The sequence below is a fragment of the Tetrao urogallus genome (genome assembly GCF_951394365.1).
Source record: "Tetrao urogallus genome assembly, chromosome: Z".
NCBI lineage: Eukaryota > Metazoa > Chordata > Aves > Galliformes > Phasianidae > Tetrao > Tetrao urogallus.
In genome coordinates, this window is record NC_136816.1 from 13,069,004 (window position 1) to 13,081,459 (window position 12,456).

General features: G+C 38.6%; 1 protein-coding gene across 1 annotated transcript in view; it reads left to right on the plus strand.

The window, feature by feature from the left end:
- The window catches only part of VCAN (versican), a gene marked incomplete at both ends in the record, with an annotated part of 97,574 nt that overhangs the window by 22,829 nt on the left and 62,289 nt on the right, over window positions 1-12,456 (plus strand). Inside the window, one exon of the mRNA XM_079548818.1 lies at window positions 8,242-8,535. Coding sequence (XP_079404944.1) covers window positions 8,242-8,535 — 294 coding nt within the window. The remainder of the gene's footprint in view (window positions 1-8,241; window positions 8,536-12,456) is intronic.

The following is a 12,456-nucleotide window of genomic DNA, read 5'->3' on the forward strand; positions in this document are numbered from 1 at the left end:
TCTTTATAGGCTTCCTTTTCGTGTTTGAGTTTGTCCAGGATCACATGTTCATTTCAGGCCTCCTGATGCTTTTGTCTGACTTCCTCTTTGTTGGAATGTATCACTTCTGAGCTTGGAAATAATGATTATTGAATAATAGCCAGCTTTTTCAGCCTCTCAAGGTACTCTATCAGACAGATCCCTGAAGAGGCCAATGTCTGCTTTCCTTGAATGCAAAGCAGCATGCTTACTCGATGCCCTCGATATTGTCCTAACGATCTTGAGCTCCACATTTCAGGGTCACTGCTACTGGGGCTGCCCTTGTTCACATTTTCTATTAGCCTCTCCTTGTAGGTCTACCACACCACCTCTCCTTGTTGACTTCTCTGTCTCTTGGAGAAGGAGGTTATCATCAACGCACTGCAGAAGTCTTCTGGTTTGCTTACATCCTTCTGTCTTGTCCCACCAACAGATATCGTGGTGTTTTAAGTCCCCCATGAAGACCAGATGGTCACAGAATGGTCCCAGTTGCTGGAGTACGTGGGTTATGTTCATATATAATGGTATTACTACACAAAATACCTTACTATGGTAATAAACTGAATCTGAGTAGAGGGGAGAATTCCTGCTAGGTCGGTCAGAGTTTCACCACTGACTTCAAGAAAGTGCTGTCAGATCAATACTGAGCACATAATAAAGCTTATCCTTAAGCTCTCTATTTATGTAGCTGGAAAGTTCTTCATGTGAAGAGGCAACTGTGGTGGAGAAGATAATTGCCAATTAACAGTAGAATCTCAGCCCACTGCACAGGGATTTTGTTGCTTCTGTCTATCAATTTTAATGCCAGATATTAGATATTAGATTATTGCAACAACTAACCACATTTTTTTTGCCTATTTCCTCAGTTTTCAATGAACTCGAATCAGAAGAAAGTATCTACAAGTCAGAAGTGCTATATGGTATAGATATGTTACACTGACATGCAGGGTAGTTAATTTATTCTCTTTGCTGAAGAGGAACAGATGTAGTACCATGTTATGGTATAATGCAGGATAACTTTTTTCCACTGACTTCACACAAACCTGTGCCTCTTTAAACCTGTTCCTTTTTAAGAAAGAGCTATGGAGCCAAGATGGCTTTGTCTGAATAACAGAAACAGAGTGGTTTTTTTGGTTGTTTTGCTTTTTTTTTTTTTTTTTTTTTTTTTTTTTAAAAAGGAACAAATGATAATTTTAAATGCAGAACTTGTTTCACGTTACACCAGTGGGATTACACTTTGCAACCATTCATTGCAGAAGACAGATTAAATTTAGATGAACTGCCAACAGAAGTTATTGGAAAGTGAACACTGCAGAAAAACAGCTCCTGCATTTTATCTTCTGCATTGTAGCATGCTCCTCCACTGGTGGAAAAGTTAGCAGTTCAAGATTAAGTTTTAGTCAAATTTCTAGTTTCCATATTTACCCCACCTATGGTTGATTCTGAAAGTGCAACCATCCCTTGTACTGAGTACTGTCAACATTTCATTAAAAACAGCTGATACTTTGCATATTGTAGAACTGTGCTTAAACACGATTATTTCCATCCAAATTTGAAAGTTCTTATCTACATAGTCTGTTCTGTTTCAGTGCCAAATGTTATATTTGGGCTAAATAAGTCCTTATTCAGAGAGCTCATGTTGGGCAGATGACTATTCATGGAATAGGATGGTTGCTTGATTAATGATATCAAAATCTAAACCATGATGAGATGTCAGCATGGAAGTCATTGAATAGTTAATGGTCTGTTGGCCAATACTAGAGATATTGTTAGCCTAGAAGGCCATAAATGGTGGTAGGAATACTTAATTAGAATACATTGTAGTATAAATTTGTATTGAATTTGCAGTACTAATTCGGGAAGTTACACAGAGGATTTGTAGGAACACACCATTTCAGTTTTCTTCCTTTCTGGCCATGTAAGTTAGCCAAAAACTTGGATTTCTCCTTGAAACACAAAAAAATTAAATTAAAACCAGTTGTCTAAACTAAATCTTGCCACTTTCTTGCTCTAAGGAAACCCATAGAAATTAAAGACTACACAATTATGCATAAAATATTTTGAGTTTTGCTAAAAGCAAACTACACAGGATAATATTTCTGAGAAGGATTTTCAATTTCTGAGCTCCCAGTGATAAAAATAAGAATGTGGAGATAAAATCTGGAGTTAAGATCTTGTTAAATAGGTACTGGGCTTGGGGGTCTTACTGTGCACTCATATACTTCTAAATCTTCATATTTCATTGCATATTTCAGAATGCTAAGTGTTTAAAAATATTTAGGATATCTACCTTTAAATATGAGAGAATTCCTAAATAACAGTTTAATCTAAAGAGATTCAGTGCTAAGGGTTTGGATATAACTGAGGTTCTCCAAACACCTCCAACTGAAAAGTGTCCAGACCAATGTCTGATGTAGGAGACTCCCTTGTAAAGAGACAGTTGATGAGGAACAAGGATTTCCACTGTGTCTTCAGAGATAAGGTTGAATATGTGCTGTCAGAAATAGAGACACTGATATGCTGTCAGAAATAGAGACAAAGTGAAATCTGGTTGCCAAAGCCTAATGATGAAGTGAGGGACTGTGAAAGTGGGCTGCAGAGCCAAAGCACAAACTACTCCATGCAGCAGCATCTTCTGTCCAAAGACAGTTACAAGCCATATATGTCTAATAAACATATATAGTATGCAGATGGGAAGTCATGCTAAGAAAGTTATTTTTGGGTGTCTGTGGGAAAGATTATGAAGTCTCCTTTTCATGCACCATTTTCAGCCCCCTAGTGAGTGTGGGGAAGAAAAAGAAAACAAAACCAGATGGCCTTTAAATACTTTCAAATTAGTCTCATGCATTTTTGCTATTGTCATTGAAATCTGTGTGAGAACAATAGTGATTTAAAAGGTCGAGGTCTAAAATACTGCTTCAGGTGTGAAGTCTCTTGTGTTTTGAGCAGCTGAGAATCTTCTCTAGAGTCCATTCTTACTCTGGAGTGGCAATTGGATTTTAAAGAGGAAGCACAGAGAATTATTTTTTCTTCTCAGTTCAAGGCCTGTGATACAGCCACAGTTTTTGCATTGGTATTTGCTGGATATGTCTCCAGCCTTGAACTATGTGATTTGGTGTAGATTTAAGGATACAAGAGTTCTCAAGCACTCAAATAATGGAACTAGGTAGAAAGTAATTCTATGCTGCTTTTTATGCATGATGTGGAATTTGATCTGGAGCATGAGAAATCTCGTCTTTAGGGAGATCCGAAAATTCTGATTTCTGAATACTTTCTATGAAAGTAAAGCACAAAAAGGAAAAAAATAATCATATGCAGTTCAAAGTTCATTTCTTGCCTTTGTATGAGGCAGCTCTGTAAGGACATAGCAGTTGCCAAGGTACTTTGCATGCTGGAGGGCAAGCTGATGGGGAAAGTATACTCTTCCAGTCCTATCAAGTGCAATAGATTCCTGTTCAGCCTGTGATTTTGCATAGAGCAGATCCAAGACAATCAGGAGAATTTAATTAAATTGTTACTGATGTGTATCAAAAGGAATCAACTAACTTGTTCTAACGTGTAAAGGAAAAAGACTTCTGCTTGCCTAACATTCTGCTTTAAAGTTCAATGTAGCTGCTTATGTCTTTGTGATAAAATGTTCAAGGCAGCTTAAGTCTGTTTTCTTTAAGTAAACCTGAGCGAAGCTGTACATCCAGGCTAGTTTTCCAGGTTTTCCTTTCCTAGAAAGAGTGTCATCATTGTTTGGGCTTCTGTTAAGGATACTTCTTTAACAGTCTGGTGTATCAGAGAAGTAGCCCTTAGCAGAGGCAGGACAGAGGAAAAGAGATGCAGCTGAGACAACAAATCTTGTCTGTGCAGCTTGGGAAATGAAAATTGACTCGAGAGCTGGACTAATAAACAAACTAACTGTACACAGTGTCTAAGGACACTGCATGTGGTGAACTTGTCAGGTCCGTCTTGGCCTGGGTGTGCATGTGCTTTTTTTCCAGAGTAAGCAAAACAAGGGTAGTGGTCTCTGTGTCCTCATGCACATGTACTTAGGTAGGGTATATGTGGGCAATAACTCTCTGTTTATGGTGCATGAGCAGTCTGATAGCCCTGTCAGTGTTTGCATTTTTGCAAGGATCTTTTGGCCAAAAAAAGAGTGGAGGCAAAAATGAAATTTCTTGGGAGCTATTAGTTTCTTGTATACTTAACATTCCCCTGTGTTGCCCTGATTCTTCCCTTTGTCTTTCTTTAGATGACACTGATGATAATGGAAGTTGTAGACTCTGAGAACCCAGCCACAAGATTGGTGAATGCTTGTGAATTCTTTTTCCTAGTCATTGTTGCTGAATCCCAGATGGGATATTGTTGATGAAGAGTCTTGCTGCTTTGCTTTGGGAGAGTAAAATGGGCAAAAAGGCTAAAAATATTAAATACTGATAAATGCAAGGGTCTTTTGGTCATTCTTAGAAATGGGTTGAATAACAGCTAGGACACTCAGTAGGTAGTTACCAACCACTATCAACACCAGCTGCTGTGCTACCACTTTTGTCTACAGAATATTCAGTGAGAGACTTGTGGGTTCTCTTGTAAGCTTCTCTGCATTTTGGGGGAACCCTGTAAAACTCTTGTTGTGACTTGCACGTGATGCCTTCCTCTGCAAGTGTACATGGCTTGTGTCTGTCACACTGGGTGACCCTGGGAGAGTTGATGCTATACTCTGGGAGAAGAGGGCCACATAGCTAGGCTCAACGAGCTACTATAGGAAATAGCAGCATACCAATACCTTAGTTGTGGTTTCATCTATTGGAAGATAAATTACTGGTGAGGTCTGTGCTGTAGGACTAAATCTAGTTTTATTACTTTTGCCCTAGTCAATACATGTTGCATTTTGACCCCTGGCTATGCCTGCCCTTATTTCTGTGCTTGCTTTTAAGATGTGTGATTCATGAAATTCACACCTACAAACATGCCCAGCTCAGTGAGATGTCTCTGATGAGAGAAGATAAGTGAGCTAGCCTTCAAAAGAATGAAGCTTGCTATAAAACTAGCTGATAAGTTTGTGGATTCTAAGCTTTTTCCTTGGGGGTTGCAGTGAATCAGCTTGTCTTCAAGAGAAAAAGCTGGTTTCCTCAATCTGTTTGATCTGTTTGAAAGAGGGAAGAAGCAATAGAGAGGGAAAAGGATAGCTAATGCAACATGATTTCAAACCATGTTCTCTTTCCAATGGAAAGTGAAGTAGGACCAACACTCTTTTCATGTACTATGAACTGAATTTCTACACAGTTGTGGGGATAGAAGTGCAGGAAAAGGAAGTGGGATATTATTAAATAGTCCTTGCAGCACATGCATGATAAGTTTTGATAATTTGGTAACCATCACTTTCTGACTAAGAACTAATAATGTTAGAGAAATGACACAGATAGCAAAATATCTCATCTAAATATAGAGATAGGAGATTTCTTCTTGATCTGCAGTAGTGTAAAGCTGGTTTTAGGAAATACAGGACATTTAACATCCCCACACATTCCATTCTGATTGTACTCAGTGCACACAAACAGTGGGTACTGATTAATTGTTTCTGTGCTCTGTGGGTTAGCAGATCCCTGAAGTACAAAGAATTCTGTACGTGCATCTTACATGACCACAGCGTGCTGCGGGTGGGATGTGCAGGAGGGATTGTGCATCTTGTGTTCTTGGGCTGCTGTAAATGAAACTGATTCTATCCAGCTGATGAAATATATTGAACACTGCTTTCTTTTCAATTGCTTGACAGAAGACAAACCTTTCCTTTTTTTTTTTTCCAATGTGGTGTTGAAATAAGATTGTAGGACAGCTTTTAAGAATGTTTGAACTTCTATAGCAAGGCCTTTATTAAAAATTCGCTTTTTTTTTTTTTTTTTTTAACATTTTGTCCCAGCAATTATCACACACATCAAGTGTACACTCAAACAAACAGGTAGAACTTAAATTTATCTTCAATCTGGACAGCCAAATTGTGGAGTTGTTTTTAAACAGTGGATTCAGTGGATTGTTTTTAAAACAAGAATTCTGGAATCAGAGCAAATCACTTTTTAAAGCTATTGCAAGCTGCTAAGTTTTAGCATGTATTTACTTTTTTTTTTTTTTGTCAGCAGTATTCTTGAAATACACGAATGATATGTGATTAAAGGGAAAATAAAAGCATTTTATTGATTGTTCTGGTACCTTTTTACATTCTTTGTGAATTTATCTTCAGATTTTATTTTTAATATGCCAAATAGGTGGGAAAGAAAAGCTTGACTTTTACTTGCTTGCTGAACTGTTCTAGTTAGACTGCATTTTTTCTTAAATATGTGGGGTTTTTTAATCATTGAATTTTTTTCTGGTAAGATACCCTTTGACAAAGACTGTGTCTGTGTGGGTATAGCCAGCTTCAAGAGATGAACCAAATGAATTGGTGTTGAGTCGGTAGAATTGATTAGGTACAGGCATGTCACTCTCCTATTAAAATTGCAGTATTATCAATATTGCATATACAGACAAATTCAGGCAAATATCTATGTAAAAATCTTCCTGAGCCTCTTGGGTATTTCTTTGCAACCTACTGAGCAACCTACATAAATTCTGTGTGTATAATGGCTGCTATGTGAGCATATATTCCTCAGAGAAGAGGGAGCTGTACTAGGGAGGTGTTTAATGACGTCCCCATCTGGGATTGTGGGATAACTGCAGCCCTCATTCTGTGTTGGCCATGATACTAGATCTGCTCCACAATACAGAAAAAGCTGTCTTCTGCAGATCTGTTTAATAAAAAAGCTGTATTATCTATGTGGTCTGGAGAGCTGGAAGAAGCATTCTGATACCTCTGAGGGTGAATGATTTTTCACTTTCTTTATCATGAAGTGTTCCTGGTAGACATGTTCTGCCCTTCAGTTGCTACTTCTGATTTAAAAACTCCCTACAACACGTATAAAGAAACTTACACTGTGGAATTGATATTACAGCTGTAATAACAAACCAGAGTTTCTACCTAGAAGGAAAAAGAATATTGGCATTTTGCCTTCTTTCACACTTGCATTCCTTTCAAGCCTGAAGCAAGTGTAATATGTGAATGAAATTGCTTGGGGTGATGTAGTCTGTCTGTCTTTTGCTAGGTTGTCTTGAAACAGCTGCTGAGGTGGGACAGATTGCATGTCCAATGTGAATAAGTGGTGCTGTCCTGCAACAATGGTTGCTGTGTTCTGGTCTGCTTACAAGGGATGTGGGAGAGAATTGCTATCTTGTAACAAATGTTTTGAGTTTGCACTGTTTTCTGCAGATGAATGTGTTGATTTTAAGTTTGATCAGTACTTTCTGAAGCCTGAGCAAAATCTGGAAAGAAGTCAGTTTACTTTTTCGTTCCCAGGACAGAAAGATCAGAGCCTTGATTTTGCTTATAGTGTTTGGGTGAACAAGGCAACAAATCAACTATATAATGGCTATTATTTAACTTTGAAGCAAAATATTAGGCATAATGTTTGTTTTCAGTCTCTAGCTGAGAGGCTAGTAAGTGCAAATTACTATTTAATGGAAACAAAACTATAGTAGGGGTAATCTAGATTAGTTCGGCTTTTTTACAAAACGGGCTTTGTGCACACAACATGTCTGCTGCATTCCCTCATCTGTGTTTCCCCACAAGGCAAGAGTAAGATTGATGTAAATACGACATTTGAAGCTGCTGCGGAGCAGGCAGGGAGGAGCATTATTTGCTCTTTGTCTGTGTCCCAAGTGAGATTTTAGCGATGACTAAAAAGGTCAGGTAAAAGGCTTGCAGATGTAAAGGATTTGTTATACTGAGAAAGTAAATTCTGTTGGGCTGGATTTAATTAGCAAAGTTGAGTTGGAAAGTCTGCTCCAGCAGAGGTCACGGAGGAGCTTTGAGGCTTGTGTTACCATTGCCTAGAGACTCAGTCTCCAACCATGATGTAGGTATAATTTGAGTATGAATGCTCGGGCTTTCTTGTAGGCACTTTTTCATAGTGCCTACAACTGAGATATAAGAGAGTTATATCTCACTTATAAGAAAAGTGAGATTTAGGTTTTCTGTCTGTTTTTTTTGTTGTTGTTCATTTGTTCGTTTTGAGCAAAATGGTAAGTAAAAGGCATCTAAGCAAAATTTGAAAGTCACCTTGCAGGATATGGACAGGATGAGAGAAGCTAAGTTGACTAAATGAGGGAATTTGATACTCAATCTTTGTCTTTGTTTTCTCCCTGTAGATGAAGTTGTTCATGTTTCTGTTCCTGAGAAGCTCACCTTTGAGGAAGCAAAAGAGCTATGTCAGAAAAGAGATGGTGTTCTTGCTTCTGTTGGAAACATGTATGTTGCCTGGAGGAATGGCTTTGACCAGTGTGACTACGGCTGGCTGGCGGATGGAAGTGTTCGCTACCCTGCCTCTGTGGCTAGGCCCCAGTGTGGCGGAGGTTTACTTGGGGTGAGAACCCTGTATCGCTATGAGAACCAAACAGGCTTTCCTTACCCAGATAGCAAGTTTGATGCCTACTGCTACGAACGTAAGCTTTTTTAGTTATAATTTTCAGTACACTCACTGTTCTATGTCTGAAAATTGTTCACTATAATATGTTTTGTTTCAGTTCTTGAAGTGCACGAGTCCTTAAAAAATGTTTTATCATTATGGCTTTAAAAAAAGTAATAAGAGAAAAGCCAAACTAAGACAAATGTCTTAAAGTAACACCTTGGTACATTGATGCAAAATTTTAAGGTAAGATTTCAGCCTGCTAAGTACTGTTCTGTTCATGCAGTGATATACACTATCCACAATCACCCTGGGACCTGTGACTGTGGAATGCTATGTAATTCAGTGCCTCATTGCACCCTGATTCCTTGTATGTAATGTCAATGAACATGAGAACAGAAAAAGATGTCTTCTTTGACTAAGGGAGTGACTATCATCTAACCTGATGCTCTATTCTGAATGATGGCAGTAAGAGAGGCTGTTTACAGATTGCATTTAGCCCTACCCATGGAAATGCCAGTAATCTGGAGGCTGTCATTGGATTCTAGACATTTCCTCCCATCATATTTTTTATGCTTCTAAAGCAGTTGTATGTTCTGCTCTCACCCACGTGATGTTTCATGTACTTTTCAACTGGCACTGTGGATCATCTAAATTGCCTTTCTTACTGCTGCTTTTTTTTAATCTGATATTTTCTGAAGCACATCAAGTATTTGCCACATCCATCTTTAAACTGCATCAATCTAAATCAGATCTCCTTCATGCCTGTCAACTTTCCTTGGTCTTTGGGTTAAATGTTCCTCTGTAACCTCTTCCATCTTCTGGTCAAGCAGCCTGGCTCTGCTGTTATTATAGTGCAGTCTATCCCTGCACAGATTCCATTTGTCTCAAAGATTCCCCAGCTTCTACTATGAGCTTCTCTTCCCTTTATCATTATCTCACCTGTGCACTGCAGGTCTAGATCCCTGCCTGTCTCTCTGACCTTCCTGGAACTGACAGTGCTTCATATACCACTATGGAGGACCTGGCCTCATCTGCCCAGCCTCCTTCAGAACACCTCTCTGACAATTCTCTCCATCCTCACTGATGATTACTTACACCTCCACCTCCCCTCCACTTCCAGATAACTTATCCATACATCCTCTGATGTTAAACATTTGGGCTGCTATGTAGACCTTTCAAATATTGCAGACCAGATAACTGTGTCAATTAGCAGAGGATTCTATCACCTTGTTTCTGTCCTTTATGATCCCTTCTATCACAGGACTGTTCCTGATGCAAGAGGACACTGATACTATTAGAAGGTCAGTCATGTATAAGAGGTTGGAGTTTGTGTCTTCCCAGCTGAATGTCCTGAGTCTTACAGGCTCCTCACCAACACAGGAAGGTCAGACTTCTCAATAATTTCCCTACAGGCCTCTCTGGTGATGTTCCTGTGGTTACAGACAGTGCTTTTGGCACTAAGGAATAAAGACTGCTTGTGTTGTATTAGTCTTTAACTAAGAAAGTACAGTTTGGAGGGGCTCACTTCTATGACTGTAAGTCACCATTGCTTGAAATTTGCAACCTATGCTGTCCTCAGTTTTGTCAGTGATGAGCTAGTTGAAGATGTGAATCTCTCCAACCAAGGCACTGAAGGCTCCTTTATGAACAAACCTTACTGCTTGAGAACAAATCCCAAGATCTAGTGTAATGTTACAGTCTGATTGTTCACACACACTCAAACATGCATTTTTTAATTTTTATTATTGTTATTTGTTGCTTGTGAGTTAGATACTGCAAAACTTTGCATGTAAAGGTAGTCCTGGAGGACTTCAGAGGAACTGTATACCAGGAATAAGGACTAGTTATGTTAGGAGTGTGTTTTAATCTGCAGGGCATAATTTTGTCATGTTACTCCTTCTGCCACTTCATATTTATTGTTTGTAAGTTGCAGGTAAAATTAACTAGTGGACATAAAACTCGTTAATCCCTCTAAAAAACTGAAGTAAGTACTGAGTGATTTGCTTATAGTCCATGGGTATGGAACTTTTAATGAGAAAATAAAGAAGACCATAGCAAGCCACCATAATTTATTAAATAGTGAACTTGCATTCTAGCAATTTTGATTGCAGTCAACATTACATCAGACGTAATTAAACACTGCTAGTTAGATGACTCAGGTTTTGCCAAACATATCTTGATTTGTGCAGGGAAAAAAAAAAGAAGTATAATGCTGAATTGTATGTACTCCCCTTCATACTTGCTGAAAACTCTCTCTCCCTCTCATAAGGTGCTTAGAATTTCTCAGAAACCATCTGCAATTCTCCATTGCTTTTGATAAAAGATTTGTGCATGTGTTAGTGAGACTATCTAGTGGTTTGGTCTTTCACATCCCGGACAGCTTCCCGAAGTTGCAGCTGTAGTGAATCACTCTGCTGGTGGAGCCAATCCCTTTTCGGGGACAGAGGAACAGGGAAAAAGTTAAAAATGGCTCTGCAGCATAGCAGGAGATGTGAATTTAAGTCTTTGTTTCAAATGATCCTTTATATGGAAATTTCATCTAAAGCTTCCCAGTCAGCTCTATTTCAGCATGGCAATATACCACATCAAGTCCTCTATCCTCATGCTCTGAGTGCTTTCAGCTTGATATGAAGTCTAACACAGTGATTCCTGCAGTGCCAAGAAACCAAACATTCTTCCCTAAAACCTTGATTCTTTGCAGTTAACTCTAATAGATTGCCCATAGCTCTTAATATGCTCATTAGGTATTTGATATTACAAGACATTTCTGTGGCTGAAAAAGAATAAAATGGGGAAGTGGCTATGCACATCTGCTACAAGAAAAAACACTGAGTTCCTCTGCAAACAAGGAAGGAACAAGTTGCCTGTCCAGATAGCACCAGTGCCAAAGGTCTGCAGCACAGATGTTCATACAGTGACCTGGGGTTTTTAAAGCATCCCCATACAGTTTCCTCTGCCAGCAAGGTTCACATTGATCAAGCCTTGAGTACTGTGCCCACATGTTGATATTTTGTTTGAAATGCAACAACAATGACTGAAGACCTGCACTTCTACTCATGCTGAGCAACACTTTCCTCCCTGAGCAAGACCACTGCAGCAAATGCTGCCCAGCACCAGAGTCTAGCTCTCAAATTTACATGTACTCTCAAGCAATAGGTGTGTGGCAAAGCAGGCAGCTGTTTGAATCATTATGAAGACAAGTCTTGAGTTTAAGAAAAGGGATACTTCTTTTTTCAGCCCTCCTTAAAGTCTTTACTCCTAACTTGTGATTGAATGTATTTAAATGGAATATCACAATATATTAATTTTAGATTGCAGTAGAGTTAGAAGAAGCCTCAACTGATGCATTGAAAATCTAACTTTCAGACTCACATGATCAAAATATGTATTAAAAAAAAGCATAACTCAACTGTAAATTAAAACCAGTAGGCACTAATTTCAATAAAATAGCTGACCTGGACAATATTTAATAGTGAAGTTCAACTTTTAAACTTCAGCTCTTTTCTGGCTACATAATTACGTTGTGCAAAGTGTCTTTACTTCTGGTAAGCAGAAGTGGTCTAGACTAGTAATATATGATTTAAAATCTAAAAATCTTGTTAAAAAATAACAACCCTCTTCACTTTGATCAATCCTTTTCTTATTCTACAGAAACCACATGGCTCTGAATTTCTGAAACATTATCCATGTGTTTCAGCTCATCCTTTGAGTATTGCCAGACATCTTAGGGTTTTTTGTTTGTTTGTTTGTTTGTTTCTGTCAACGGTTTACGGGCTGGTTCGGCCCGGTTCTGTGACAAGCGGGGCAGAGGGATCCACAGATCCTCTGGAAAAAAAGGAAACAGGGGACCCCAAAATAATTAAAACAGCGGCACCGATCTGAGGAGAAACAAACTAATTTACTAAATATATTACTGGAATGCAAGATAACACACTATAATACAATATAATCAGAA